Source organism: Rhineura floridana, chromosome 5 (assembly GCF_030035675.1).
Source record: "Rhineura floridana isolate rRhiFlo1 chromosome 5, rRhiFlo1.hap2, whole genome shotgun sequence".
Classification (NCBI taxonomy): Eukaryota; Metazoa; Chordata; class Lepidosauria; order Squamata; family Rhineuridae; genus Rhineura; species Rhineura floridana.
Window position 1 is genome coordinate 132,553,180 of NC_084484.1, and position 26,505 is coordinate 132,579,684.

The following is a 26,505-nucleotide window of genomic DNA, read 5'->3' on the forward strand; positions in this document are numbered from 1 at the left end:
TCAAAATATAATAATACAGTAGGGCCCCACTCATATGGTGTCATGGCCCCGTCAGAGGACTCATCAGACGAGGATGACTCGGGAGTAACAGCAGCAGACCCAGAAGCAGCAGACCCAGAAGGAGAAACGGAGGAAACTCCTGAGAACCCAGCTCCTTCTCCTCCTCAGCTGCAGAGCACCCCAGATACAGCTGAAGCCCTTCAGCCAGACGCAGACAGTGAACAGGATACTCCCCCCTCACCTGCAGAACGTAGACAGCAGAAGGTCAGGCAGAAGAGGGGCAGGCATGTCCACATAAGGTCAAAACGCTGATGGCTCACACCTGCTGACAAACCTGCTCCTTAAAAGACAAACCTTGGCTGCAGCTTGTTGCTGACTACAACATCAGGCGTGGCTTCGTGTGTTTCTAGTTTCCCTGAACCTTATCTTGGACTGACCCCTTGGCAATTGAACCCGGACCTCTACTGACCTCGCTTCTGGACTTCTGGCTTGGCACGTAAGCTTGGAAAGGGCCTTGCCCTTATCATGCTTCATCCTCGTTAGCCTGGCAGATTTACAACCAGACTGCCAACTAAGGACTTTCCCGCCCTGGTAACTACCCAGGAATTTCCAGCCCCACCGGCACTGCTGTCTCAGTGCAGAGCTGACATATGGCGGGTTACATTCCGGACCCCCGCTGAAAAGCGGAACAAGCGCCGTATGAGTGGGGCTTTAGTCTAATTGCATCTAATTGAGACCACTGCGTTAGCGAAGCGCCGTAAAGCAAAGCGCTGTAAAGCGGGGCCCTACTGTATCAATTAACAGACTATCAGGTAGGATAAGAAAATATTTCCAGCAATCATTAAACTTCAGAAAGGAGACAATGCCCTGGGTTTCTTACTTTTGTTTATAAAGGACTTCTCCCCATTTTCTTTCTATAGTTCTCTTTTTTGGAAAACATATCTAACTTTAAAATTGTCTTAAATGTTGATGTCTCTTATTTTAGAAAGAAATCACTGGAGACACTACGCCATATTATTTACAGCATTAATACTCACTGTTTTTGCATTGCTGCTACAATCCTTATGTATTAGCAATAATAGAAGGCAATTCCCTCTCCTACACCAATAAGTCCATTCTTTGCATTACTGTGTAATCCCAGGCACCACTGCTGATTACACTAATATTTAGTACTATGTCAAGTCTTCCTTCAGCATCAAAAAAACATGCCTTACAAGCAACCTTATTATTTACAATATCGGCAACAGCTTTTCAAAAGCTTATCTTCCCACTGCTTTCACCAACCGTTCAGTTCTGGCTCAATTCATACACTGATATCACACGATTGGTATACAAAAATGAGTCCCTGGGATCAAACTCACTGACATATCTATCTTTCTTAAATCATTCATTCACACTGCCTAATGTGATAGTGGCATGCAGCCTGCTCTTCTTCTCTTCCCATCCCCAAGTCTGATCTTAACAATAGCCACCTAATTAAACAGAAGGAAATGGGGGTGGGGAGTGGGAATCCACTGAAACTGTATAAAGCTCACTGTTAGATCAAAGCACACAAACTGATCTTATATAAAGTAGACAGGAGATGTAGACAAAGAAATGGATTAATATAGCCAAAATAATAGGGGCTTTTCCTTTCATAGTCCTTCCATCTCCTCAAATTTGCTTTTACAATTTTCCCCATTAATCCTTCTGGACTCACCACCTCTCCCCCCCGCCCCAGCTATGTGTTTCTAATTCTCTACCCTCCCCCCACTTGCTCTGCCTTTTCAGTCTTTTCCTATTCTCTCTCTTGCACGCGCACACACACACACCTGCATCTCCTTCAGCTAACTTCTTCTTTAAAAAAAAAAGAGGGAAGGGGCAGCCCAGTCATGAGAGCAATTACCAAGAATCTGTTTTCATGCTCCTACTTTTAAAAAATCCTCTGCTCAATTGTTCTATCTAAGGAGAGAGGAGGCACAGTAGGTGGCTGCAAACTAGGGCATGAGGGAGGAGAAATATCAGAGCTTGAGGGGAGAAGGAGTAAGTAAGTTTCCTTTCTCCTTTTCCTCTTCAAAGAATCATAGTAGAGTTGGAAGGGGCCTACAAGGCCATCAAGTCCAACCCCCTGTGCAATTCAGGAATCTAAATCAAAGCATTCCCGACAGGTGCCTGTCCAGCTGCCTCTTGAAGGCCTCCAGTGTTGGAGGTAGACCAAGACCCACCAGTAGTCTCCACCCACAGTATAAGAAATACCACCTTAACAAATAAGCACAAGACTTAAAATTTGAAACATTTTTATTTCAACAGTAACTGTGATAACCAATACTATTTTACTTTCAGAGTTCATACTAGTTTCTGGGTAGGTCATGACAATCATCTTTACAAGTGGTCAAAGTTTTGCCCACTTATAGTGTGTATATCATTGTGTCCCTAATGCTAATCCAAAGCCTTGTTGCTCCAGCTACTATAAAGTCACAAGCATGATTTCTGTCAGACCTCTGTGCACATGCATCTCTCTATTTTTTCTGATGTAAAATAGATGCCATGCAACAGAAATATTCTGCAAGTATCAGAGAGTAATTTGGATGATGTTCTCTCAAGCTAATACAGTTAAAAAGGAACCATTACTAACACAATACTAGAACAATTATATTTCTGACAGATCATTTAGAAGTTCAAATACAGAAAAAAAATCCAGTGACTTACCTAGTATGTAGACAGTCTTTTGGTCACTTCTTTGGCCAAGTGAATTGGCCACTCTACAAACATAAGTTCCAGTATAATTATATGTCAATGGACTGTTGAAATGCAGAGTATTGTTTAAAGGCTGCAAACCTTCAGGCCAATGTCCGTCTAACCTGAATCACAAAGAGTTTAGAAGCAGTTTTTCAGTGTTCCAATAATAAGATTTTATTTAAATTCGACAATTTCTCACTGTCTTTGAAATGCACAGTATCTCAAAGCAAGGGAAATAAAAATCTGAATTTTACAATTATATTTTACATCAATACTGATGGAGTTAATTAGTCACTTTGTTCATGTATCACAGAATCAATAAAGGACCACAACTGTTCTTCCATGATAGGCAACTGGCAGAATCATGGGGACAGAGTTATCGTAGGATTTCAACCCAAACTTCTGGCTTCTTGAAATTCTGTTCAACCATTGTTCTTGACACCTGAGATCTCACCAGACATTGTCACAACCTTCAAGTCTTCATAGACATAACAGCTAGTTATTTACTTTAAAATACTGCTCAGATTTGTAGGATGCCAAATTTGTTGCTGAAACAATTCCCTCCTCAGGGTACAAAGCTGAGCACCAGGTGTTTATAAACTAGTTTAGACTTATGCCTAATCTAATTAATATAAATTCTCATCAGTTACCTCAAGACACACAAGTTAATTCATATGTTACATATATAGCATCAGGTCAGAAGGCACTCACAGAGCTACTGGGGAAGAACAAAGGACAAGTACGAGTAGCGCTGTGACTTATGACGCAGCTGGGTCAAAGCCGAAAGAAAGCCCAGAGGCTGATGCGCACAGATGCGAAAGGAGAGTCTGGAGTTGCACAACGTACACAATAGGAACATGGAAGGTGAGAAGCATGAACCAGGGAAAGTTAGAAATTGCCAAGCAAGAAACTGAATGTATCAACATTACAATACTTGGTTTGAGTGAATTAAAATGGACGGGAATGGGACATTTTCAATCAGGCAACTACAAAATATTTTATGCAGGAAATGAGAAATTAAGAAGAAATGGGGTTGCTCTAATAGTGAGAAGTGATGTAGCAAAAGCAATTAGGAGCTACAACACAAGGTCTGAGAGAGTTATCTCAATGAGATTAAACAGGAAACCTATTAACAAAACCATCATCCAAGTCTACGCTCCAATGGCAAATGCAGAAGAGGAATTAGAAAGATTTTATGCATAAGTACAGGAAAAAATTGATCACACACCAAAACAAGATGTAGTGATAATCATAGGGAAATAGAATGCAAAGTAGGAAACAGAGAAGAACTAGGAACTGTGGGAAAACGGGGCTTAGGAGACAGAAATGAAGCAGGAGAAAGACTTATTGAATTCTGTGAAGCCAATAATTTGTTTCTTGTGAACACATTTTTTGAGCAACCGAAAAGACGACTGTACACATGGACATCACCAAATGGTCAATATAGGAATCGATTATATAATTGGTAGCAGAAGATGGAGAAGTTCCATACTTTCTGCAAAAACACGAACAGGAGCAGACTGCGGAACAGATCATAAACTGGTCGTATCGAAAATCAGAGTAAAGCTAAAGAAGAACAAAGCAATCATAATGCCAAAATACAATTTAAATAACATTCCAGAAGAATATAAAGACCAAATAAGGAACAGATTTGAGGCTTTAAACTTAGATGACAGAGAACCAGAAGAACTATGGAATGAAGTCAGAGACATTATCACGGAAGAATGCAAAAAGACAATACCTCTAGTTAAAAAGAGAGAAAGACTTCAATGGATGACTGAAGAAAAATGGGGAGGAAGAGAGAAGGAAAGCAAAAACAAAAGGAGATAGAAACACGGTCAGAAGCCTAAATGCAACAATACAACAACTAGTACATAGGGACAAAGAGAACTATTACAATAGTTATTGTATAGAAATAGAAGAGAACAACAAAAAGGGAAGAACAAGAGCCCTATTCCAAAAAATTAGAGAAACGAAAGGGAAATTTAAACCATGAGTAGGGATGTTGAATAATCAACAGGGGAACATGCTGACTGACCACAATGAAATAAAAAGAAGATGGAGGCAATACACTGAAGAACTCTATAAAAGAGATGCCAGGATGACAGAATCATGCACAGAGAAACAGTATGAAGAAGAAATTTTAGAATGTGAGGTGAAAGCTGCTCTTAAAATACTTGGAAGAAACAAATCACCAGGAACAGATTGCATACCAACAGAGTTGCTACAAGCTACTGAGACTGAAACTGTCCAAATTTTGACAAAAATTTGTCAAGAAATATGGAAAACTAAACAATGGCATTCAATATACATCCCAATTCCAAAGAAATGGGATTGCAGGGAATGCAGTAATTATCGCACTATTGCCTTAATATCCCATGCAAGTAAAGTAATGCTCAAGATCCTACAACAAAGACTGTTGCCATATGTGGAGTGAGAAGTGCCAGATGTCCCAATTGGATTTAGAAAGGGAAGAGGCACCAGAGATCATATCGCAATCATACGTTGGAAATGGAATGGACCAAGGAATTTCAGAAGAAAATCACCCTGTGCTTTATAGATTACAGCAAAGCCTTTGACTGTGTAGATCATGAAAAATTATGGAATGCTTTAAAAGAAGTGGGGGTGCCACAGCATGTGATTGTCCTGATGCACAACCTATACTCTGGACAAGAGGCTACTGTAAGGACAGAATATGGAGAAACCGATTGGTTTCCCATCAGAAAGGGTGTGTGACGGGTGTATTTTGTCACCCTATTTATTTAATCTGTACGCAGAACATATCATATGGAAAGCGGGATTGGACCAAGATGAAGGAGGTGTGAAAATTGGAGGGACAAATATCAATAATTTAAGATATGCAGACGATACCATACTCCTAGCAGAAACCAGTAATGATTTGAAACGAATGCTGATGAAAGTTAAAGAACATAGCACAAAAGCAGGACTACAGCTGAACGTCAAAAAGACTAAAGTAATGACAACAGAAGATTTATGTAACTTTAAAGTTGACAATGAGGACATTGAACTTGTCAAGGATTATCAATACCTTGGCACTGTCATTCACCAAAATGGAGAGAATAGTCAAGAAATCAGAAGAAGGCTAGGACTGGGGAGGGCAGCTGTGAGAGAACTAGAAAAGGTCCTCAAATGCAAAGATGTATCACTGAACACTAAAGTCAGGATCATTCAGACCATGGTATTCCCGATCTCTATGTATGGATGTGAAAGTTGGACAGTTAAAAAAGCAGATAAGAGAAAGATCAACTCATTTGAAATGTGGTGTTGGAGGAGAGCTTTGTGCATACCATGGACTGCAAAAAAGACAAATCATTGGATGTGAGAACTAATTAAACCACAACTGTCACTAGAAGCTAAAATGATGAAACTGAGGTTATCATACTTTGGACAGATCACGAGAAGACATGCTTCACTAGAAAAGACAATAATGCTGGGAAAAACAGAAGAGAGCAGAAAAAGAGGAAGAACAAGGAAGAGATGGATTGATTCCATAAAGGAAGCTACAGACCTGAACTTACAAGAACTGGGTGGTTATGCTACTGGAGGTCACTGATTCATAGGGTCGCCATAAGTCGTACTCGACTTCAAAGCACATAACACAAAAAAAATGAGCAGAGAATCATTTGATTACTTTTTACAAAGTAGTGTAATACTTGCTAGTAGATTCTTATTTGAACCTCTGGAGAACACTCCCTATATGTAACTCAGTATCTAAATGCCAGATATAGATGCTACAAAGGTGCCTTCTCCCAACCAGGGTCTACTCCAGGTTTGTGGGGACCTTTGGCAAAATGTCATCTGGTGAGTCCCTATCCTACACCAGTTGGCCAGCAGCCATGGGCTTGGTTGTGAGCTGCCATTTAAATTTTTCACAACAACCGCAATGTAGCGATATTCAATCAGCCCAAGTTAACTATTCTATAAGTACACATGCATATATCTGACAAGCTTAGCATGGAAGTGTAAATCCTTTATTAGCTTCTTGCAGTGAAGTACCTGGCATGCTAAGAAATATCAGAGGGGGAGAGAAGAGATCTGGATCCCTTAACTGGTTGCACTGGACACCCCCCACATTTAGTGACCTATTTGCATTTGTACACTTTCATGTAAACATCATGAACATACAAACTACAAAGCAGAAGAAGCAAGGCCAAAATCTCATTCTTGGGTACCAACACTTTGGTTTGAATTATACTACTACAATAGTAAATTTCTTAAATGTCTCATTAACAATATTTAATTGATATTTAATGAGATTAACTACCACAAGATTACAGGAAGTGAAGTTATTTCAGCTTCATTAATAAAGTGACTTGCCCACAATGCAACAGAGGAAGAAATTAAGGCCTCTTAAAGGCATTTAATTATGTTTTCTTCTTACTATATGCAACTGCTACACAAAGGTGGAATATAATCCCTTAATCTACCATCTACCTACTAAACTAGACTTGGTCTCCATCAGTATTAGCTTGGTAAAAAGGAAAAAGGGCAAAGGATATAGGGAAAGAATAAAGTATAGGGCCTGCCTGGAGGAGGGCAGAGTCCACCGAACAATGGTTATACGCTGCTGGTAAGTGGAATTTGAGAGTCTTCTATCATTCCATCTTCTATGGTTGGTTACAGGCATTGTATTTCAACTTAAGATCTATCTTAATATACAATGAATAGCTGCAGCTGTTATAACAGCTTCCAAAATAGGGACAGAGGAAATGTAAATGTATAGCTCACTACCTGCTGGCATCCAAATTCAATTCCTTAGACTAAAAAAAACAAAACCCTCCATTGTGCTATATTTAGAATTGCATCTGCAATATCAATCTCACTACTACAGGTATAGTGACTATATGTTAATTTCGATGAGCAAATATTTTGATGAATATTTTGACTTCAAATAAAGCTGCACATAACTTGCTGGCTCTAAGTGGATTTAAGACAAAACTGTATTTAAATTGATTATAAATAAAGTGGCATTAAAATAAAGTTATCTTTAGAAAGATATTTACAAGGCTGCTGTCAACTAGTAATAGGCATGATCTGAAGGTTTGGGGTTTTTTTTACAGCCAGTGTGGCAAGGTAGTTAAGAGTGTTGAACTATGACCTGGGAGAACAGGGTTCAAATCTCCATTCAGCTATGACGCTCACTGGGTAACCTTGGGCCACGCACTGACTCTCAGCCTAACCTATCTCACAGGGTTGTTGTGAGAATAAAACAGAAAAGGGGATAACCATGTATGCCACCAGGCCAGGTGCCAAAGGGTGGCCAGGTTGGGCCCTGGCCGAGGACTCCTGCAGGACCTCTCCTTAGGGTGGGAGGATTGCACTCCCAATCCGTGATCCGTGGCAGTGTTGGGTCTTGCAAACTGCTGCTGCAGCAGATCATGCAGAGGGAGCTCCTAGGGACTCCCCCATATAGGCAGTGTGGGCTTCAATAAGCCTGCCAGTACACCCCATCTACCTCTCCCGTCAGGGTGAATGTTGCGCATGCATGCCTAACATCACTCAAGATGGCGGCAGGGGATTCCCTAAGGGGCTGATGCCCTGCTGCCATCTTGGTTGATAGCAGGTGTGCACACTGCATGTGCATGTCATTCACACGATGTGGGATGGTCGGGCTTATTAGCCCTGCACCACCTGTACTGAGAGGGGGTGTTGAACTATGGTGCCACAGGCCTGTGGCAGGCTGGTGCCCAAGGGCCCAGTAATGCCTGGCACCGGCCCTGTATACCACCTTGGACCCCTTGAAGGAAAGGTGGGATATAAATGCAATAATACATAAAAAAATTATTCAACACTGTATACTGCTATGTATTTATACCATACAATATTGGACCTTAGAAATATTCTCAATTAGAATTGTTGCCCAAGGTTCAATTGAAGCATTTGCGTTTAACCCTATTGATTGATTGATTGATTGTATTTATATACCGCCCCACAGCTGAAGCTCTCTGGGTGGTTTACAATAACTAAAAACATTAAAAAATATATACAAATTTAAAAACACATATTTTAAAAACAATTTCAAACACAATTTCAAACACATGCTAAAATGCCTGGGAGAAGAGGAAAGTCTTGACCTGGCGCTGAAAAGTTAACAGTGTGGGTGCCAGGAGCACCTCGTCAGGGAGATCATCCCATAATTTGGGGGCCACCACTGAGAAGGCCCTCTCCCTTGTTGCCTCACTCCCAGCTTCCCTCGCAGTAGGCACCTGGAGGAGGGCCTTTGATCTTGAACATAGTGTACGGGTGGGTTCGTATCGGGAGAGGCATTCCATCAGGTATTGTGGTCCCAAGCCGTGTAAGGCTTTATAGGTCAAAACCAGCACCTTGAATCCATCTCAGAAACATACAGGCAGCCAATGCAAGCGGGCCAGAATCGGTTTTATATGTTCGGACCGTCTGGTCCCTGTTACCAATCTGGCCACTGCATTTTACACAAGCTGCAGTTTCCAAACCATCTTCAAAGGCAGCCCCACGTACAGCGTATTGCAGTAATCTAGCTTGGAGGTTTCCAGAGCATGGACAACTGAAGCCAGGTTATCCCTGTCCAGATAGGGGCGTATCTGGGCCACCAACCAAAGTTGGTAGAAAGCCAATCATGATTGGCAAGCCCACATCAAAATCCTAGAAGCTATATAGACATTCACAAGGCTGCCTCCAAATATGTTACATATAAAATTAATTGATCACTTTAAAAATATTCTACAATTTCTACTCAAGTCAGTTACATTTAATTGTTAATAAATTCAATATAACAGTTCATTACTACTACTTAATATTATTTTAACTTTATTAATGAAATACTCAAATTGTATCTTTATGTTTTTTTCCAGATTTTTTTCTTCTCTTTGAAAACCAATGTTACATTCTAAAATACCACCTTTCAGTTATGACAAACATGCTGCTTTGAGGATTTCTCTTGTTGGATCAGACCAAGAAGCCATCTAAACTACAATTCTGATTCCCACAGTGATATTGATTGGTCAGATACTTCTGAGAGATTGTCTTTGAATTGGTCTAATCCTTTTTTAAAAGTTATATATGCTAATAGCTATTGCAACATTTTATATAATGAATTCCGTAACTCTGCACTATACATTAACTACTTGTATAGTGTTCAGCCTAATAAGTAAGGAACACACGGGCAGTATTTAAGAAAAGTTTGAGATTTAAAAAATATTTCAATTTTTTTAAATGAATGCTAATTTTGGTTATCATCAAACTTAGACAAGAACTTACCGACTCCATGTAAACTCCATTGGCAGCGGATTTGCATCAGCATTACACCTGAGTAAAACATTCTCTCTTCCAATATACCAGTTTCCATCATACCCAGTTACTGTAACTTCAGGGGAATCTACAAACATATATAACTGTAAGCCACTGTGCAAGACATTATGAAAGAACTGTGAATCCTCAATCAAGACTATGACTTTGTGGACTGCAGCAACTTTAAACAGTTTCCCTTTTATAGTATTTTCTTAACTTCTACTGAACACGTAATTTATGTGGATTTCACCTTCTGCCTGTTAGCCACCTATATCAATCTTTATGGTTAACAGAATTTGAACACATTACATTTGCTTCCATTTTAAGGAACCCAGTCTTCAGGAAAATTATCAAGTACATGGTTGTTAAAAAGCCCTTAAAAACATCTCAACACATTTAACATGATCTAAATTAGATGCCATTAGTTGCACTTTATTTGCACTGATCATATATACGCCTTAAAAATGTATCAAGAACATATTCCAGTAAATAAACATTAAGTAGTAGGAACTATCCTGCAGGTTATCAATTTAAGTTTACTTGGAATATGGTTGCCATGCATCCCTTAAATGGTTTTAGTTTTCTCTCTAGAAAACTGCTTTTTATTGCAGGAAATCATGTACCTTTAAGTTAACACACACCTTTTATTTCAGACTCTATTTTGGGACTTTGAAATATCAATACTTTAAATACAAGAGATTATTAGCATATTTATTACATATTTGACTATATATAGTTAATAATGATAAGATTAAGATATTAACAGAAACAATTCAGGGTGGTAGCTATCCAGCTGCAGGTATGCTTAGAGGAATCAGATTATCTTGGTCCATTTCCAGTCTGGTTTCCGGCCCAGTTTCAGCACCAAAATAGCCTTGGTGGCCCTGATTGATTACCTTTATCAGGAGAGACAGAAGTAACACAACTATGATGGTTCTCCTTGACCTTTCAATGGCTTTTAACACACTGACTGGAGCAGCTGAAGGAGATGGAGTTGGTGGTGCCGTTCCTACCTCCAGAGCCACCACCAGAAAGTAGTACTAGGAGACTGATGTTCAGCTCCATGGCTTTTGAGCTCTGGGGTTCCACAAGGGTCCATTCTATCTCCTATACTATTCAGTATCAATATGAAACCATTGGGAGCTGTCAACCAGGGATCTGGAGCATGGCGTCATCAGTCTGTCAATGACATGCAGCTCTATCTCTCCATTTATTCTGAATCAGGAGAAGCTGTGAAGGTGTTGGACAGGTGCCAGGAGGCAGTGATGGGCTGGATGGGGACCGATAAACTGAGGCTGAAGCCGTATAAGACAGAAGTGCTGTGGGTGGGTGGGTTCCATGCCCAGGATTTAAGTGTACAACCTGTAGTGGGAGGGGTTGCAATCCTGCTGAAGGAATTCATAAGTTCATAGTCTGGGAGTACTCCTGGATTCCAACTTGTCACTAGTGTCCCAAGTGTCTTCTGTGGCTAGGAGTGTGTCCAAAGTGAAATAAAGGCCTGGTGTGGATGTGGCCAGAGATAGCTTTGGTTTAAATTTGGGTGGGAGGCTACATGTGCTTGCTGTAGAATAAAAAGGTAGGGGAAACCCTGAAAAGCAATGATACTGTTCACAATGTTTTCCTTTTGGAAAGGGAAGGGTCTTCCCTTCTGCCTAGTGCCCACCCACCCAATCTCCTCCCCTCACCCTCCTACCCTCCCTGCCCTTCCCCCAGGTCAGTGTTGGACTACGACCTGGGAGACTAGGGTTTGAATCCCCACACGGCCATGAAGCTCACTGCGTGACCCTGGGCAAGTCACTGCCTCTCAGCCTCAGAGGAAGGCAATGATAAATCACTTCTGAAAACCGCTTACTATGAAAACCCTATTCATAGAGTCTCCATAAGTCTGAATCGACTTGAAGGCAGTCCATGTATTTATAATCTGCACTTTCATAAGACTATATCAAGGTGGAGTACAGAATATAAAAATAAAATAACCATAAAAACATCTTTAAAAACATCAATACATATAGATTGATTAAAAAGCAAAAATTCAAATTGCAGAGTCCTATCTAAGAACATAAGAACATAAGAACATAATAAGAGCCTGCTGGATCAGGCCAGTGGCCCATCTAGTCCAGCATCCTGTTCTCACAGTGGCCAACCAGGTGCCTGGGGGAAGCCCGCAAGCAGGACCCGAGTGCAAGAACACTCTCCCCTCCTGAGGCTTCCGGCAACTGGTTTTCAGAAGCATGCTGCCTCTGACTAGGGTAGCACAGCACAGCCATCATGGCTAGTAGCCATTGATAGCCCTGTCCTCCATGAATTTGTCTAATCTTCTTTTAAAGCCATACAAGCTGGTGGCCATTACTGCATCTTGTGGGAGCAAATTCCATAGTTTAACTATGCGCTGAGTAAAGAAGTACTTCCTTTTGTCTGTCCTGAATCTTCCAACATTCAGCTTCTTTGAATGTCCACGAGTTCTAGTATTATGAGAGAGGGAGAAGAACTTTTCTCTATCCACTTTCTCAAGGCCATGCATAATTTTATACACTTCTATCATGTCTCCTCTGACCCGCCTTTTCTCTAAACTAAAAAGCCCCAAATGCTGCAACCTTTCCTTGTAAGGGAGTCGCTCCATCCCCTTGATCATTCTGGTTGCCCTCTTCTGAACCTTTTTCAACTCTATAATATCCTTTCTGAGATGAGGTGACCAGAACTGTACACAGTATTCCAAATGCGGTCGCACCATAGATTTATACAACGGCATTATGATATCGGCTGTTTTATTTTCAATACCTTTCCTAATTATTGCTAGCATGGAATTTGCCTTTTTCACAGCTGCCGCACACTGGGTCGACATTTTCATCGTGCTGTCCACCACAACCCCGAGGTCTCTCTCCTGGTCGGTCACCGCCAGTTCAGACCCCATGAGCGTATATGTGAAATTAAGATTTTTTGCTCCAATATGCATAATTTTACACTTGTTTATATTGAATTGCATTTGCCATTTTTCTGCCCATTCACTCAGTTTGGAGAGGTCTTTTTGGAGCTCTTCGCAATCCCTTTTTGTTTTAACAACCCTGAACAATTTAGTGTCGTCAGCAAACTTGGCCACTTCACTGCTCACTCCTAATTCTAGGTCATTAATGAACAAGTTGAAAAGTACAGGTCCCAATATCGATCCTTGAGGGACTCCACTTTCTACAGCCCTCCATTGGGAGAACTGTCCGTTTATTCCTACTCTCTGCTTTCTGCTTCTTAACCAATTCCTTATCCACAAGAGGACCTCTCCTCTTATTCCATGACTGCTAAGCTTCCTCAGAAGCCTTTGGTGAGGTACCTTGTCAAACGCTTTTTGAAAGTCTAAGTACACTATGTCCACTGGATCACCTCTATCTATATGCTTGTTGACACTCTCAAAGAATTCTAATAGGTTACTGAGACAGGACTTTCCCTTGCAGAAGCCATGCTGGCTCTGCTTCAGCAAGGCTTGTTCTTCTATGTGCTTAGTTAATCTAGCTTTAATCATACTTTCTACCAGTTTTCCAGGGACAGAAGTTAAGCTAACTGACCTGTAATTTCCGGGATCCCCTCTGGATCCCTTTTTGAAGATTGGCGTTACATTGGCCACTTTCCAGTCCTCAGGCACGGAGGAGGACCCGAGGGACAAGTTACATATTTTAGTTAGCAGATCAGCAATTTCACCTTTGAGTCCTTTGAGAACTCTCGGGTGGATGCCATCCGGGCCCGGTGATTTGTCAGTTTTTATATTGTCCATTAAGCTTAGAACTTCCTCTCTCGTTACCACTATTTGTCTTAGTTCCTCAGAATCCCTTCCTGCAAATGTTAGTTCAGGTTCAGGGATCTACCCTATATCTTCCACTGTGAAGACAGATGCAAAGAATTCATTTAGCTTCTCTGCAATCTCCTTATCGTTCTTTAGTACACCTTTGACTCCCTTATCATCCAAGGGTCCAATTGTCTCCCTAGATGGTCTCCCGCTTTGAATGTATTTATAGATTTTTTTGTGGTTGGTTTTTATGTTCTTAGCAATGTGCTCCTCAAATTCTTTTTTAGCATCCCTTATTGTCTTCTTGCATTTCTTTTGCCAGAGTTTGTGTTCTTTTTTATTTTCTTCATTTGGACAAGACTTCCATTTTTTGAAGGAAGACTTTTTGCCTCTAAGAGCTTCCTTGACTTTGCTCGTTAACCATGCTGGTATCTTCTTGGCCCTGGCGGTACCTTTTCTGATCTGCGGTATGCACTCCAGTTGAGCTTCTAATATAGTGTTTTTAAACAACTTCCAAGCATTTTCGAGTGATGTGACCCTCTGGACTTTGTTTTTCAGCTTTCTTTTTACCAATCCCCTCATTTTTGTGAAGTTTCCTCTTTTGAAGTCAAATGTGACCGTGTTGGATTTTCTTGGCAATTGGCCAGTTACATGTATGTTTAATTTAATAGCACTGTGGTCACTGCTCCCAATCGGTTCAACAACACTTACATCTCGCACCAGGTCCCGGTCCCCACTGAGGATTAAGTCCAGGGTTGCCATCCCTCTGGTCGGTTCCATGACCAACTGGTCTAGGGAATAGTCATTTAGAATATCTAGAAACTTTGCTTCTTTGTCATGACTGGAACACATATGCAGCCAGTCTATGTCTGGGTAGTTGAAGTCACCCATTACTACCACATTTCCTAGTTTGGATGCTTCCTCAATTTCATATCTCATCTCCAGGTCTCCCTGAGCATTTTGATCAGGGGGACGATAGATCGTTCCCAGTATTAAGTCCCTCCTGGGGCACGGTATCACCACCCACAACGATTCTGTGGAGGAGTCTGCCTCTTTTGGGGTTTCGAGCTTGCTGGATTCAATGCCTTCTTTCACGTATAGAGCGACTCCGCCACCAATACGTCCTTCCCTGTCCTTCCGATATAGTTTATATCCAGGGATAACCGTATCCCACTGGTTTTCTCCATTCCACCAGGTCTCCGTTATGCTCACTATATCAATGCTCTTCTCTAAGACCAAGCACTCCAGTTCTCCCATCTTGGTTCGGAGGCTCCTAGCATTAGCGTACAGGCACTTGTAAGCAGTGTCTCTCTTCAAGTGTCTTTGGCACTTGTGGTTAGGCCTGTGGTAATTTTGCTCTTCTGAATTTATATCCTGTGCCCCTGCTCTCACAATGCCTACTTCTAGGCCTACCCCTTTTAAAATTTCATCATTTCTTTGGTTTTTATCCCAGGGGGGAGGTTTATTCCGAACCGGACCTTTCTCAGCTCCTGTCGGGTTTCCCCCCTCAGTCAGTTTAAAAGCTGCTCTGCTACCTTTTTAATTTTAAGTGCCAGCAGTCTGGTTCCATTCTGGTTCAAGTGGAGCCCGTCCCTTTTGTACAGGCCCGGCTTGTCCCAAAATGTTCCCCAGTGCCTAATAAATCCAAACCCTTCCACCCGACACCATCGTCTCATCCACGCATTGAGACTGCGAAGCTGGGCCTGTCTGGCTGGTCCTGCGCGTGGAACTGGTAGCATTTCAGAGAAAGCCACCTTGGAGGTCCTGGCTTTCAGCATCCTACCTAGCAACCTAAATTTTGTTTCCAGGACCTCACGGCTGCATTTCCCCATGTCGTTGGTGCCAACGTGCACCACGACCACTGACTCCTTCCCAGCACTGTCTACCAAACTATCTAAATGACGGGCGATATCCGCAACCTTCGCACCAGGCAGGCAAAACACCTTGCGGTCTACACGCCCATCACACACCCCACTGTCTATGTTCCTAATGATTGAATCACCCACTACAAGGATCCCTCCACCCCCTGGAGATATATCCTCGGCACGAGAGGATAGCTGCTCATCCCCCAAGGAATGGGTCCCTTCTAAGGGATCGTTTCCCTCTTCCTCAGCTGGATGCTCTCCTTCCCCGAGACCATCGTTCTCCATGATAGCAGGAGAGCTATCATCGTTGGAGTGGGACACAGCTATAACGTCCCTGAAGGCCTCCTCCACACACCTCTCTGCCTCTCTCAGCTTTTCCAGGTCCGCCACCTTGGCCTCAAGGAAATGAAGTCGTTCCCGGAGAGCCAGGAGCTCATTGCACCGAGAGCACACCCACGACTTCTGTCCAACAGGCAGATAGTCGTACATGCTGCAGGCGGTGCAAAACACTGGAAAGCCCCCACACCCCTGCTGGCTTCTTACCTGCATAATTTTGTTTAAGGTTTATTACGTCAGTGGGTTGGAGACTGCGGTTTAGTTGAGGTCAGGGAACAGACGGGCAGAGTGGGGGGCCCTGGCCTCCTCGCCCTGCTGCCGAACTCGCTCTGCTGCTTAACTCGCCTTGACGCTTCGTCAGCTGGGGCTCCCTCTAGCTCGTGGAGCAGGCTCCCTCGCTAGGGTGCTCTGACTTTATATGTGTGGCTGGTTCCTCCCAGCTACTGCTGCCAGCCAATGATGTGTTACTTGAGGCTGATGGCTATCAGCTGGGGCTTAACTCTTTAGTATTCTCTCAGGCTTCCTTCCTTCCTGAGCGAGGGGCGGGGCTGTTGAAGCTTTTGGCTGCTTTTAATCTCAGCAAGGGGCTGCGCCTTCCAGGCAAGTCTTTTGTGTTTGTTGTTTTCCCACCTAGAACAGCCTGACCTTTCTTTAACCTAGGGAAACAGAGCTTGTGGTTGTGTTTCAGGAAGGCTGAAGCTGCCCTTTTTAGCAAGGACTGAGCTGACTCTCTCCCTGTATGTGTCGGTGGAGTTTCCTTTTCCCCCTTCTCTCCGACTGGAATTTAGCCTTGTTTACAGTGTCCCCTGAAGCTTTCCTGCTAGGGTGGTGTTGAAAACTAGCTTTCTGTGGGCTTCCTTCTCCTAGGATCTGTCTCCTAAGATATAGGTTCTTTCTAAACAATATAGACAGGACATCTGGAAGGATGAAGAGATGCTTCCTGCTGAATCATTACTAAAGGCTCAGTCCCTGTGCAGTTCTCTCAGTAGTGATGTTATATGTTGTTAGTAATCTGCTCCTGTGAGCAGTCTGGCCGCTGCATTCTGCACTAGTTAATCCTCCAGACACAATACAAGGGTAGCCCCACATAAAATGTTATAGTAATCAAGTCTGGAGATTACCAATCCATGCACCCACTGCAGTCAGGCTGTCACAGTCCAGGAATGATTGGAGCTGGTAAAAATCACAGAGGCCACTTGGGCCACTAGTGACACAGATGGACCAAAGAGTACCCCTAGACTGTGTACCTTCTTCAGAGGGAGTGCAACCCCATCCAGAACGAACAACTGACTTGATCTCCCAGAGAAGGGAACTACCCACCCACAAGGCCTCCATCTTTCCAGTATTCAAGCTCTGTTTATGAACGTTGCATCCAGGCATCGGTCCAGGGCTTGCACAGTCTCTCCTGACTCAGATGTAATGGAGAAAGAGTGAGGTGTCTTCAGCATTCTGATGACAACTTGTCCCACACTCCCAATGGCTTCATATATACGTTGAATAGCTTTGGGGACAAAATAGTGACCTGAGACACACCACAGCGTAAACACCAGGGGGCCAAAGAGCACTCTCTCAACACTACTCACTGGACATGACTCTGAAAGTAGCAGCAGAGCCACTGAACACAGTGCCACAGATACTTATCCTGCAGAGTCGATTCAGAAGGATACCATGTTCAATGGTATCAAAAGCTGCTAAGAGATTGGGCAAAAGGAGTAGGGTTGCATCCCCCTATCCTTCTCTCTATAAAGGCCATTCATCAGGGCAACCAAGTATGATTTGGTCCCAAACTCGGGGACCTGAACTCAGATTAGCATGGATCCACATAATCAGTCTCATCCAGGAACGTTTGCAGTTATTCCTCCAAAATCTTCTCAATCACCTTCTCCAGAAAGGAAGTATTTGCAACTAGTTGATAGTTATAATTTATTCTGTCCAGGTCTGGCTTTTTCAGTAGTGGCTACACCACTGCCCCTTTAAGGCAGTAGGTACCCACCCTCTCATGCAAGCAGGCATTCACCACTCCTTGGTCTCAACCAATCAACCCCCCTCAGCTCGATTTCAGTCGTGATGGGCAGGGATTGAGAGGGCATACAGTTGGACACATCCCTTCAAGCACTATGTCCACATCATCAAGTCTCATCAACTGAAACTGATCCCAGAGTCAGAGAAGATATAGCATTGGACACTTCAGCTGGAACTGTAATCATAACAGTAGTATCTCTGCAGAGTTGAGCAACTTTATCCTTAAAATGATGGGCCAAACAGTCACAGCAGACCTCCGTTGCCTCCAGAAGCCCTTCCCCACCAGTGGGTGAGACCAGACTATGGCTAAACCTGAAAAGCTCTGCTGGGTGATTATTGGAGTACACGATAGAAGTCTTGAAGTAGGACTTCCTCGATGCCTCATTTGCCACATGGTAGGTGTGATTATGCGCTCTAAACAGTGCTCAGCTGGCTTGAGTGAGATCTACACTACCGGTACTATAGCCATCGTCCAGGTCAAGTTGGTAGATCAAATTTTTCATTTATTAACTGACGCCAACCAATTTGTAAAGCCTAGAGTTAAGAACCTTTTCTTTTCAGATTATGGCTTTTACTTCTAACAGCAAATCATAGTTTTTTTTGTTGATTATTGCACTTTCAATATTTCAGAAAGTCACCTATAGCGAAGGTCCAAATTTATTTTAAAATCACGTCAAATTATTTAATAAGTTACATGCAAATAACAACCCAAAGAGTTAATGGGACTTTTAATTATGCAGCTTCTACAAGTATATTACCAACAGACCCCCCCCCAAATAATAGTCTTCTTGTACCAACTATCATCTGTCCAGGATAAACAGGCTATTTTTTTAAAAAAACTGGGTTTACTTTGTTGTTTGCTTCCAACATATTGATCTAATGCTCATTGTTGGGGTACTGAATAGTGACATAATCACTATTAGCCAAATTCCAATATAAAACTGTTCAATATTCCCCTCCCCTTTTACATTTCTTATGTCCTATAAGGTAATATCATTTCTCCTCACCTATCCTTTAAAGGAGTGTTTCTCAGCCAGCAGGGCATAAAATGATCTGAGGATGTGTGTGTATCCAAAAATATGTACAATAAGTTAAAAATTTAACAATATTAAATATAAAAATAAGAAATGTGATGCTTGATAGGTGAGAAGATAGTACTCAGCTTATATGTGATCTGCACGTCATCACAGGTGCTCAGTAGTTCAGCATTATTACAGAAGCCAGGTTTGAAGGACTGTATGGGATTTTTATGTTAGCTAAAAGCCAGCATGAGTTTAAAAAAGCTTGAAAAATGCTGCTTTAAAAGGTTCCCCCATTCGCTTTTTGACTGCAAAATTCCATCTAAAGCTTTCTCTCCTTTATCAAGATGGCTTCTGTAATGTGCAATACCAGAGACTTCAGTGGACAACTCTATGACAAAATGATTCAACTAACATTTGGTAACAGTTACTGACAGAGTTAGGCAAATCTCCTAAAACATCCTAGTAGTTTTGGTGGTGGTGGCTGTTATGTGCCTTCAAGTTGATTACCACTTATGGAGACCCTATGAATCAGTGACCTCCAAGAGCATTTGTTATAAACCATCTTGTTCAGATCTTGTAAGTTCAGGTCTGTGGCTTCCTTTATGGATCAATCCATCTCTTGTTTGGTCTTCTTTTTCTACTCTCCATGATATCTGCAAAGCTCTCCTCTAACACCACATTGCAGATGAGTTGATTTTTATCTTACCCACTTTTTTCACTGTCCAACTTTCACATCCATGCATAGAGATTGGGAATACCATGGTCTGAATGATCCTGACTTAAGTGTTTATTGATACATCATGTATCTCCCTACATGAACCAGCCCGGGACTTGAGATCTTTAGGTGAGGCCCTTCTTGTGCTCCCTACACCTTCGCAAGCATATTTGACGCGGACACGAGATAGGGCCTTTTCGGTGGTCGCCCCTAGGTTATGGAACTCCCTCCCGAGTGAGGTACGATCAGCTCCCTCCTTGCCGTCTTTTCGGCAACAAGTAAAGACTGTTTTATTTCAGCGGGCATTTGGGACAGAGAACGACCAGGATTAATGTCTTATAGGCTTGGTGATCATATTATATGGTTTTATTATTTTAAATTGTTTGCTGTTTTAACCTATATTTTGTAGTTTTTAAACTCTCCCTGATAGTTTAATTCTTTTTTAATAATATATTCTGTATGTTTTAACGATGTTGTTTTTAGTTGTAAGCCGCTCTGAATCCTATTGGAAAAGGGTGGGGTAAAAATAAAGTTTTATTTTTTTTATTATTATCATCTTTGCATTTGAGGACCTTTTCTGGTTCTCTCATAGCTGTCCTCCCCAGTCCTAGCCTTCTTCTAATTTCTTGACTATTGTCTCCATTTTGGTTAATGACTGTGTCAAGGTACTGATAATCCTTGACAAGTTCAATGTTCCCATTGTCAACTTTAAAGTTACATAAATATTCTGTTGTCATTACTTTAGCTTTCTTGACGTTCAGCTGTAGTCCTCCTCTAGGATGCACACCTTAACATGGTAAGGGGGTTTGCGACTGTTGAAGAAGCTGAGAGCAATGCCCTCAGGAATCTAGACTAAGAGGCTTGACTCCTAGCAGGGTCACCCAAGGTGGAATGGTCAAAGCTGAGACACCAGACTAAGATGCAGCCAAACTCAGAGGAAGGCAATTGTAAGCCACATCTGAATATCTCTTACCACGAAAACCCTATGAACAGAGTAGTTTTGGTCAGAAGCCTCTTTTTACCCCTTCATTTGTTGAGAATGCTGACCCCCTTGGCACTTCTCACACACCTGCTCTGTGAACTGCAAAGTGGGACACTACTACTATGTTCCCCACACTACTCAAAATTGGGGAGATGGGAAGATCTTGAACTCTCCTACGATGGGATTGAGCAGTTGCCTTGGGGTAGAGAAAACTAAACACAGGAAGCAAACGAACAAAAACCAGCAACTAAAGTATCATGTGCCTAGGTCAGAGTGAGCAGGTGAAAGAGGTTCAGGGAGCTCGTATTGCAGGGTCTTGGGGAGGGGGAGTTATGGAATGGAGGGATGCACAACATCATCCTAGGAGGGAGGTGGCAGACACTTGATGTTTGCCATGCCTGCTCAGCCACCCCGCAACAGAGACTTGGGTAGCTATGCTGACATGCCATCTGGTGCTGCTGCTACTTAATGCCAGGTCAGTCCATAATAAAAGAACTTTCATCCATGATGTATGAGCTGGGGGTCCTGACCTTACCCATCTTTGCCCCCCCCAGGGTATTCTGTGCAGCACCAGTCAAGGTTGGAGGGATGGGGAGGGGGTATGGAAGTCATCCAATAGAAGTTCTATCATTCTCACCAGAAGGCCAGTCCACCTGGAGGCGAAGGCATTTTTAAAGAAATAGTTGTGTGTCCAAATGGACATCCAGTCCTAGCTTTTGGATACCCAGCGGTTAATCCAGTTGGGTAATCCAGATTAACCCAGTTGCTTAATCAATGAACCAAGAACACATGTTCAGATTGGAAGCACCGAAACACTGACTAGAGGTATGAAATTTTAGTGAAATTGAATAGAAACAGTAGAACATAGGGGTACATTACATTTGCAAGGCTATATTTATTTCCTGTTTTCTGTTGTTTTTAAGCATGAAGCATTTTCACTTCAATCCAAATAGGGCTTGTACATGGTAGAGGGCTTCCACGCACATGCCATTTGAATGAAAAATGGACACTCAGTAAAACTTCCTTTAAAATGCCCTGTGGGAAGCTGGATGTGAGGATTTGTACTTGGTGCTGGGTGGCAAAGACAGAACAGGAATCTTGGTGTACTGTCTACCCTGCTTCCCAAAAACCTCCCAGGCAGAGTTGGTATCTGCTTTGATGTTGAAGAATCCCAAGACAATAGTCCTGAGGGATTTTAACATCCATATCTATTCCACCTTACCTAGCCCAGCTGAGGACTTCATGGCTGCCATAACAACCATGGAATGTCTCAGTACATCATGTAACTAACACATATTGCAGGCCATACCCTTGATCTGTTTTTTGCAACAGAAAGGACTGGAAAGGAACCGGCAGTTGGGGTGTGTGTTGTGTGTGTGATTACCACCCCATTGTAATGGATAGATTGCTCCCTGGTGAGGTTTGGTTTGGCTTGGCTGTGACTAGCCCCTCCTGCAGGGGTGGGGGATCAGTCTAGTTTGTCCACCCCTAGAGACTGATGGAATCAGAGAGATTTCTGAATCCTATTTTTTAGGCAGCATGACTGGCACTCTGACTGAAGCCCTAGTTTCATTGTGGAATGATGAGATAGCAAGAGCCGTGGGCACAATTACTCTAAAATGCTCTCTTAGGCTTTGGAGTGACCGGGAAGCCCCTTCATTTTCTGAGGAGCTCTGGGTGATGAAGAGGGCCAGATGACAACTAGAGCACAGGTGAATATCTCTTGGCCTCTACTGTTTTCTAGTGAATCACCCAACAGAGGTGTTTAGAAGGTATATCGGCAGGTGCTCACCAATGCCTCATCACTAAAAATTTATAATTTAATAGCCTGCTGTGAAAGATGTGAACTTGCTCGGATCCATGCCGAACTTGATGTCACAATTAGTGTAACTCCGCTGGAGGTCCTGGGAACACCACTGACTTTCAAGCTGTGGGATCAGTTTCAGTTGTTGCAGTCTGATGATGTGGACAACACACTTATGGCGGTGAGGCAGAATATGTGCTCTCTTGATCCCTACCCATCATAGCTGATAAAATCTAGTTGGAGGGAACTAACTGAATGGGTCCAGAGAGTGGTTAATGCCTCATTATGGGTTAATGCCTCTTGAAGAGGTCCTCCCTGGATCCAGAAGTTTTAGAAAACTAACATCCAGTGTCTAAAATTCCCTTTTTGGGCAAGGTGATGGAGAGGGTGCTGGCCAGCCAGCTACAGGTACCCATTTCACTTTCAATTCAGGCCTGATTTCAGCATTAAAATAGCCTTGGTTGCTCCGATTGATTACTTCTATTGGGAGAAAGATGAGGGAGTATGACCATGCTGGTTCTCCTCAATCTCTCAGCAGCTTTTTACACCATTGACCATGGTGTCCTTCTGGAACGACACAGAGGAAAAGAAGTTGGAGGCACTCTATTACCGTGCTTCCGTGCTTATCTGTAGGATCGTCATCAGAAAACAGTTCTAGGAGAATGTTGTTTGGCCCTGTGGTTTTTCAGCTACAGGATTCCACAAGAGTCCACTCTATCTCATATGCCATTTAACATTTATACAAAATGGTTGGGTCATCCAGGGATTTGGAGAATGGTGCCATCAGTATGCTGGTAACACACAGCTCTCTCACTCCACCTCCTCTAGGATGCACACCTTAACGTGGTGAGGGGGTTTGAGAGTGTCGAAGAAGCTGAGAGCAATGCCGTCAGGAGTCTAGACCAAGAGGCTAGACTCCTAGCAGGGACACCGAAGACAGAATGCTCAAAGCTGAGACACCAGACTAAGATGCATCCAAATTCAGAGAAAGGCAATGGTAAACCACTTCAATACCTCTTACCACGAAAACCCTATGAACACAGTATCCAACATGCAACACGAGATAGTGCTGGAAGATGAGACCCCAAGGTCAGATGGCACTCACCGAGCTATTGGGGAAGAACAACTGACAAGTATAACTAATGAAACCATTGGATTAAAGCCAAATGGAGCCCACAGGCTGATGCGCACAGATGCAAAAGGAGAGTCTGGAGCTGTACGAAGTGCACAATAGCAACATGGAATGTGAGAAGCATGAACCAGGGAAAGTTAGAAATTGTCAAGCAAGAAATGGAACGCATTAACATTACAATACTTGGCGTAAGTGAATTAAAATGTATGGGAATGGGACATTTTCAATCAGGCAACTAAAAATATTTTATGCAGGAAATGAGAAATTAAGAAGAAATGGGATTGCTTTAATAGTGAGAAGTGATGTAGCAAAAGCAATTAGGAGCTATAACACAAATGGGAAACCTATTAACATATCCATCATCCAAGTCTACTCTCCAGTTGCAAACACAGAAGAAGAGGAATTAAGAGAGATTTTATGCAGAAGTACAGGAATAAATTGATTACAGAGCAAAAGGTGTTCTGATAATCATGGGGGACTGGAATGCAAAAGTACGGAAAAGAGAAGAACTAGGAACTGTGGGAAAATGGGGCTTAGGAGATAGAAATGAAGCAGGAGAAAGACTTACTGAATTCTGTGAAGCCATTAATTTGTTTCTTGCAAACACATTTTTTGAGCAACCAAAAAGACGACTGTACATGTGGACATCACCAAATAATCAATATAGGAATCAAGTAGATTATATAATTGGTAGCAGAAGATGGAGAAGTTCCATATTTCTGCGAAAACAAGACCAGGAGCAGACTGTGGTACAGATCATGAACTAGTAATATTGAAAATCAGAATAAAGCTAAAGAAGAACAACAAACCAATCATAATGCCAAAATACAATTTAAGTAACATTCCAGACAAGTATAAAGATCAAATAAAGAACAGATTTGAGGCTTTAAACACAGTTGATAGAGAACCAGAAGAACTATGGAGTGAAGTCAGAGACATTATCAGGGAAGAATACCTCTCGTTAAAAAGAGAGAAAGAAATGAATGGATGACTAAAGATCGAAAATCAGAGTAAAGCTAAAGAAGACCAACAAAGCAATCATAATGCCTAAATACAATTTAAATAACATCCCAGAAAAATATAAAGCTGAAAAAAAGGAACAGATTTGAGGGTTTAAACTTAGTTGGCAGAGAACCAGAAGAACTATGAAGTCAGAGACATTATCAGGGAAGAATGCAAAAAGACAACACCTCTAGTTAAAATGAGAGAAATGACTGCAGAAACTCTTAAAATGGTTAAAGAGAGAAAGAAAGCAAAAGACGATAGAAACACGGTCAGAACCCTAAATGCAGTAATACAGCAACTAGTATGTAGGGACAAAGAGAACGATTACAACAGTTATTGTATAGAAATAGAAGAGGACAACAAAAAAAAGTAGAACAAGAGCCCTGTTCCAAAAGATTAGAGAAATGAAAGGGAAATTTAAACCAAGAGTAGGGATGTCGAATAATCAACAGGGGAATACACTGACTGACCAAGATGAAATAAAAAGATGGAAGCAATACACCGAAGAATTCTATGAAAGAGATCAAGCATGATAGATTCATTTACAGAGGAACCGTATGATGAAGAACCAGAAATTTTAGAATGCGAGGTAAAAGTTGTTCTTAAAATACTTGGAAGAAACAAATCACCAGGAACAGATGGCATACCAATAGAATTGCTACAAGTTACTGAGACTGAATCTGTCCAAATCTTGACAAAAATTTGTCCACAAATATGGAAAACTAAAAAATGGCTCAGACTGGAAGAGTTCAATATACCAATTCCAAAAAGAAGGGGATCCCAAGGAATGCAGTAATCATTGCCTTAATATCCCATGCAAGTAATGTTCAAGATTCTACAACAAAGGCTCTTACCATATACAGAGCGAGAAATGCCAGATGTCCAAGCTGGATTTAGAAAAGGAAGAGGTACCAGAGATCATATTGCAAACAAACGTTGGATAATGGAACTTCACAAGGAATTTCAGAAGAAAATCACCATGTGCTTCATACAACTTTTTAAAAAGTTGTTTTGTTTTAATGTATTTTAAAATCTGTTTTTATGACGTTTTAAAGTGTTTTTAGTGCTTTTGTGTGCCGCCCTGGGTTCCTGCTAGGAGGAAGGGTGCGATATAAAATAAATAATGAATAAATAAAATATAGATTACAGCAAAGACTTTGATTATGTAGATCATGAAAAACTATGGAATGCTTTAAAAGGAATGGGGGTGCCACAACATCTGATTGTCCTGATGCACAACCTTTACTCTGGACAAGAGGCTACTGTAAGGACAGAATATGAAGAAACCGATTGGTTCCCAATAGGAAAGGTGTGAGACAGGACTGTATTTTATCGCCCTATTTATTTAATCTATATGCAGAACATACCATATGGAAAATGGACCGTTGGTCTCACCTGAAGGGTGATTTTCATATGAGTACGGTTCTCACAGCGGGTATTAGCTCCACCTATCGTGCGAAGGCAAGAATGTTTTTGAAGTCAAGACTAGGGGCGTCAGGCCCCTCCCACTCTCCAGTTCATTCGCAGCGAGTCTATAGAGAGAAATCTAAAAATAGAAGAACAGGGCCAACAGGCCTGCCAGCAGGAAAATAACATGCATAATAACATGACTCTAACATAGCGATATAACAGAACTAGAAGTCTTGACTTCACTAGTAACTTTAAATACAACAGCGTAACAGTAATATATAACAGCTTAGTAAGATATCTATACATCCTCCAACTGGGAGGGTCGTGAGGACCGTACTCATATGAAAATCACCCTTCAGGTGAGACCAATGGTTCATTTTCCATATGAGTCCGGTCCTCACAGCAGGATGTACCAGAGCAGCCCATAATAGGGAG

General features: G+C 42.0%; 1 protein-coding gene across 4 annotated transcripts in view; it reads right to left on the bottom strand.

Annotated features, from left to right (window-relative positions):
• Nucleotides 1–26,505, bottom strand: part of NECTIN3 (nectin cell adhesion molecule 3) — a 111,353-nt gene that overhangs the window by 29,211 nt on the left and 55,637 nt on the right. For all 4 annotated transcript variants that reach the window (XM_061628099.1, XM_061628097.1, XM_061628098.1 and 1 more), the window contains exons 5-6: nt 9,976–10,093; nt 2,689–2,840 (exon numbers count right to left, since the gene is read on the bottom strand). In XM_061628099.1, the coding sequence (XP_061484083.1) occupies nt 2,689–2,840; nt 9,976–10,093 (270 nt within the window). The remainder of the gene's footprint in view (nt 1–2,688; nt 2,841–9,975; nt 10,094–26,505) is intronic.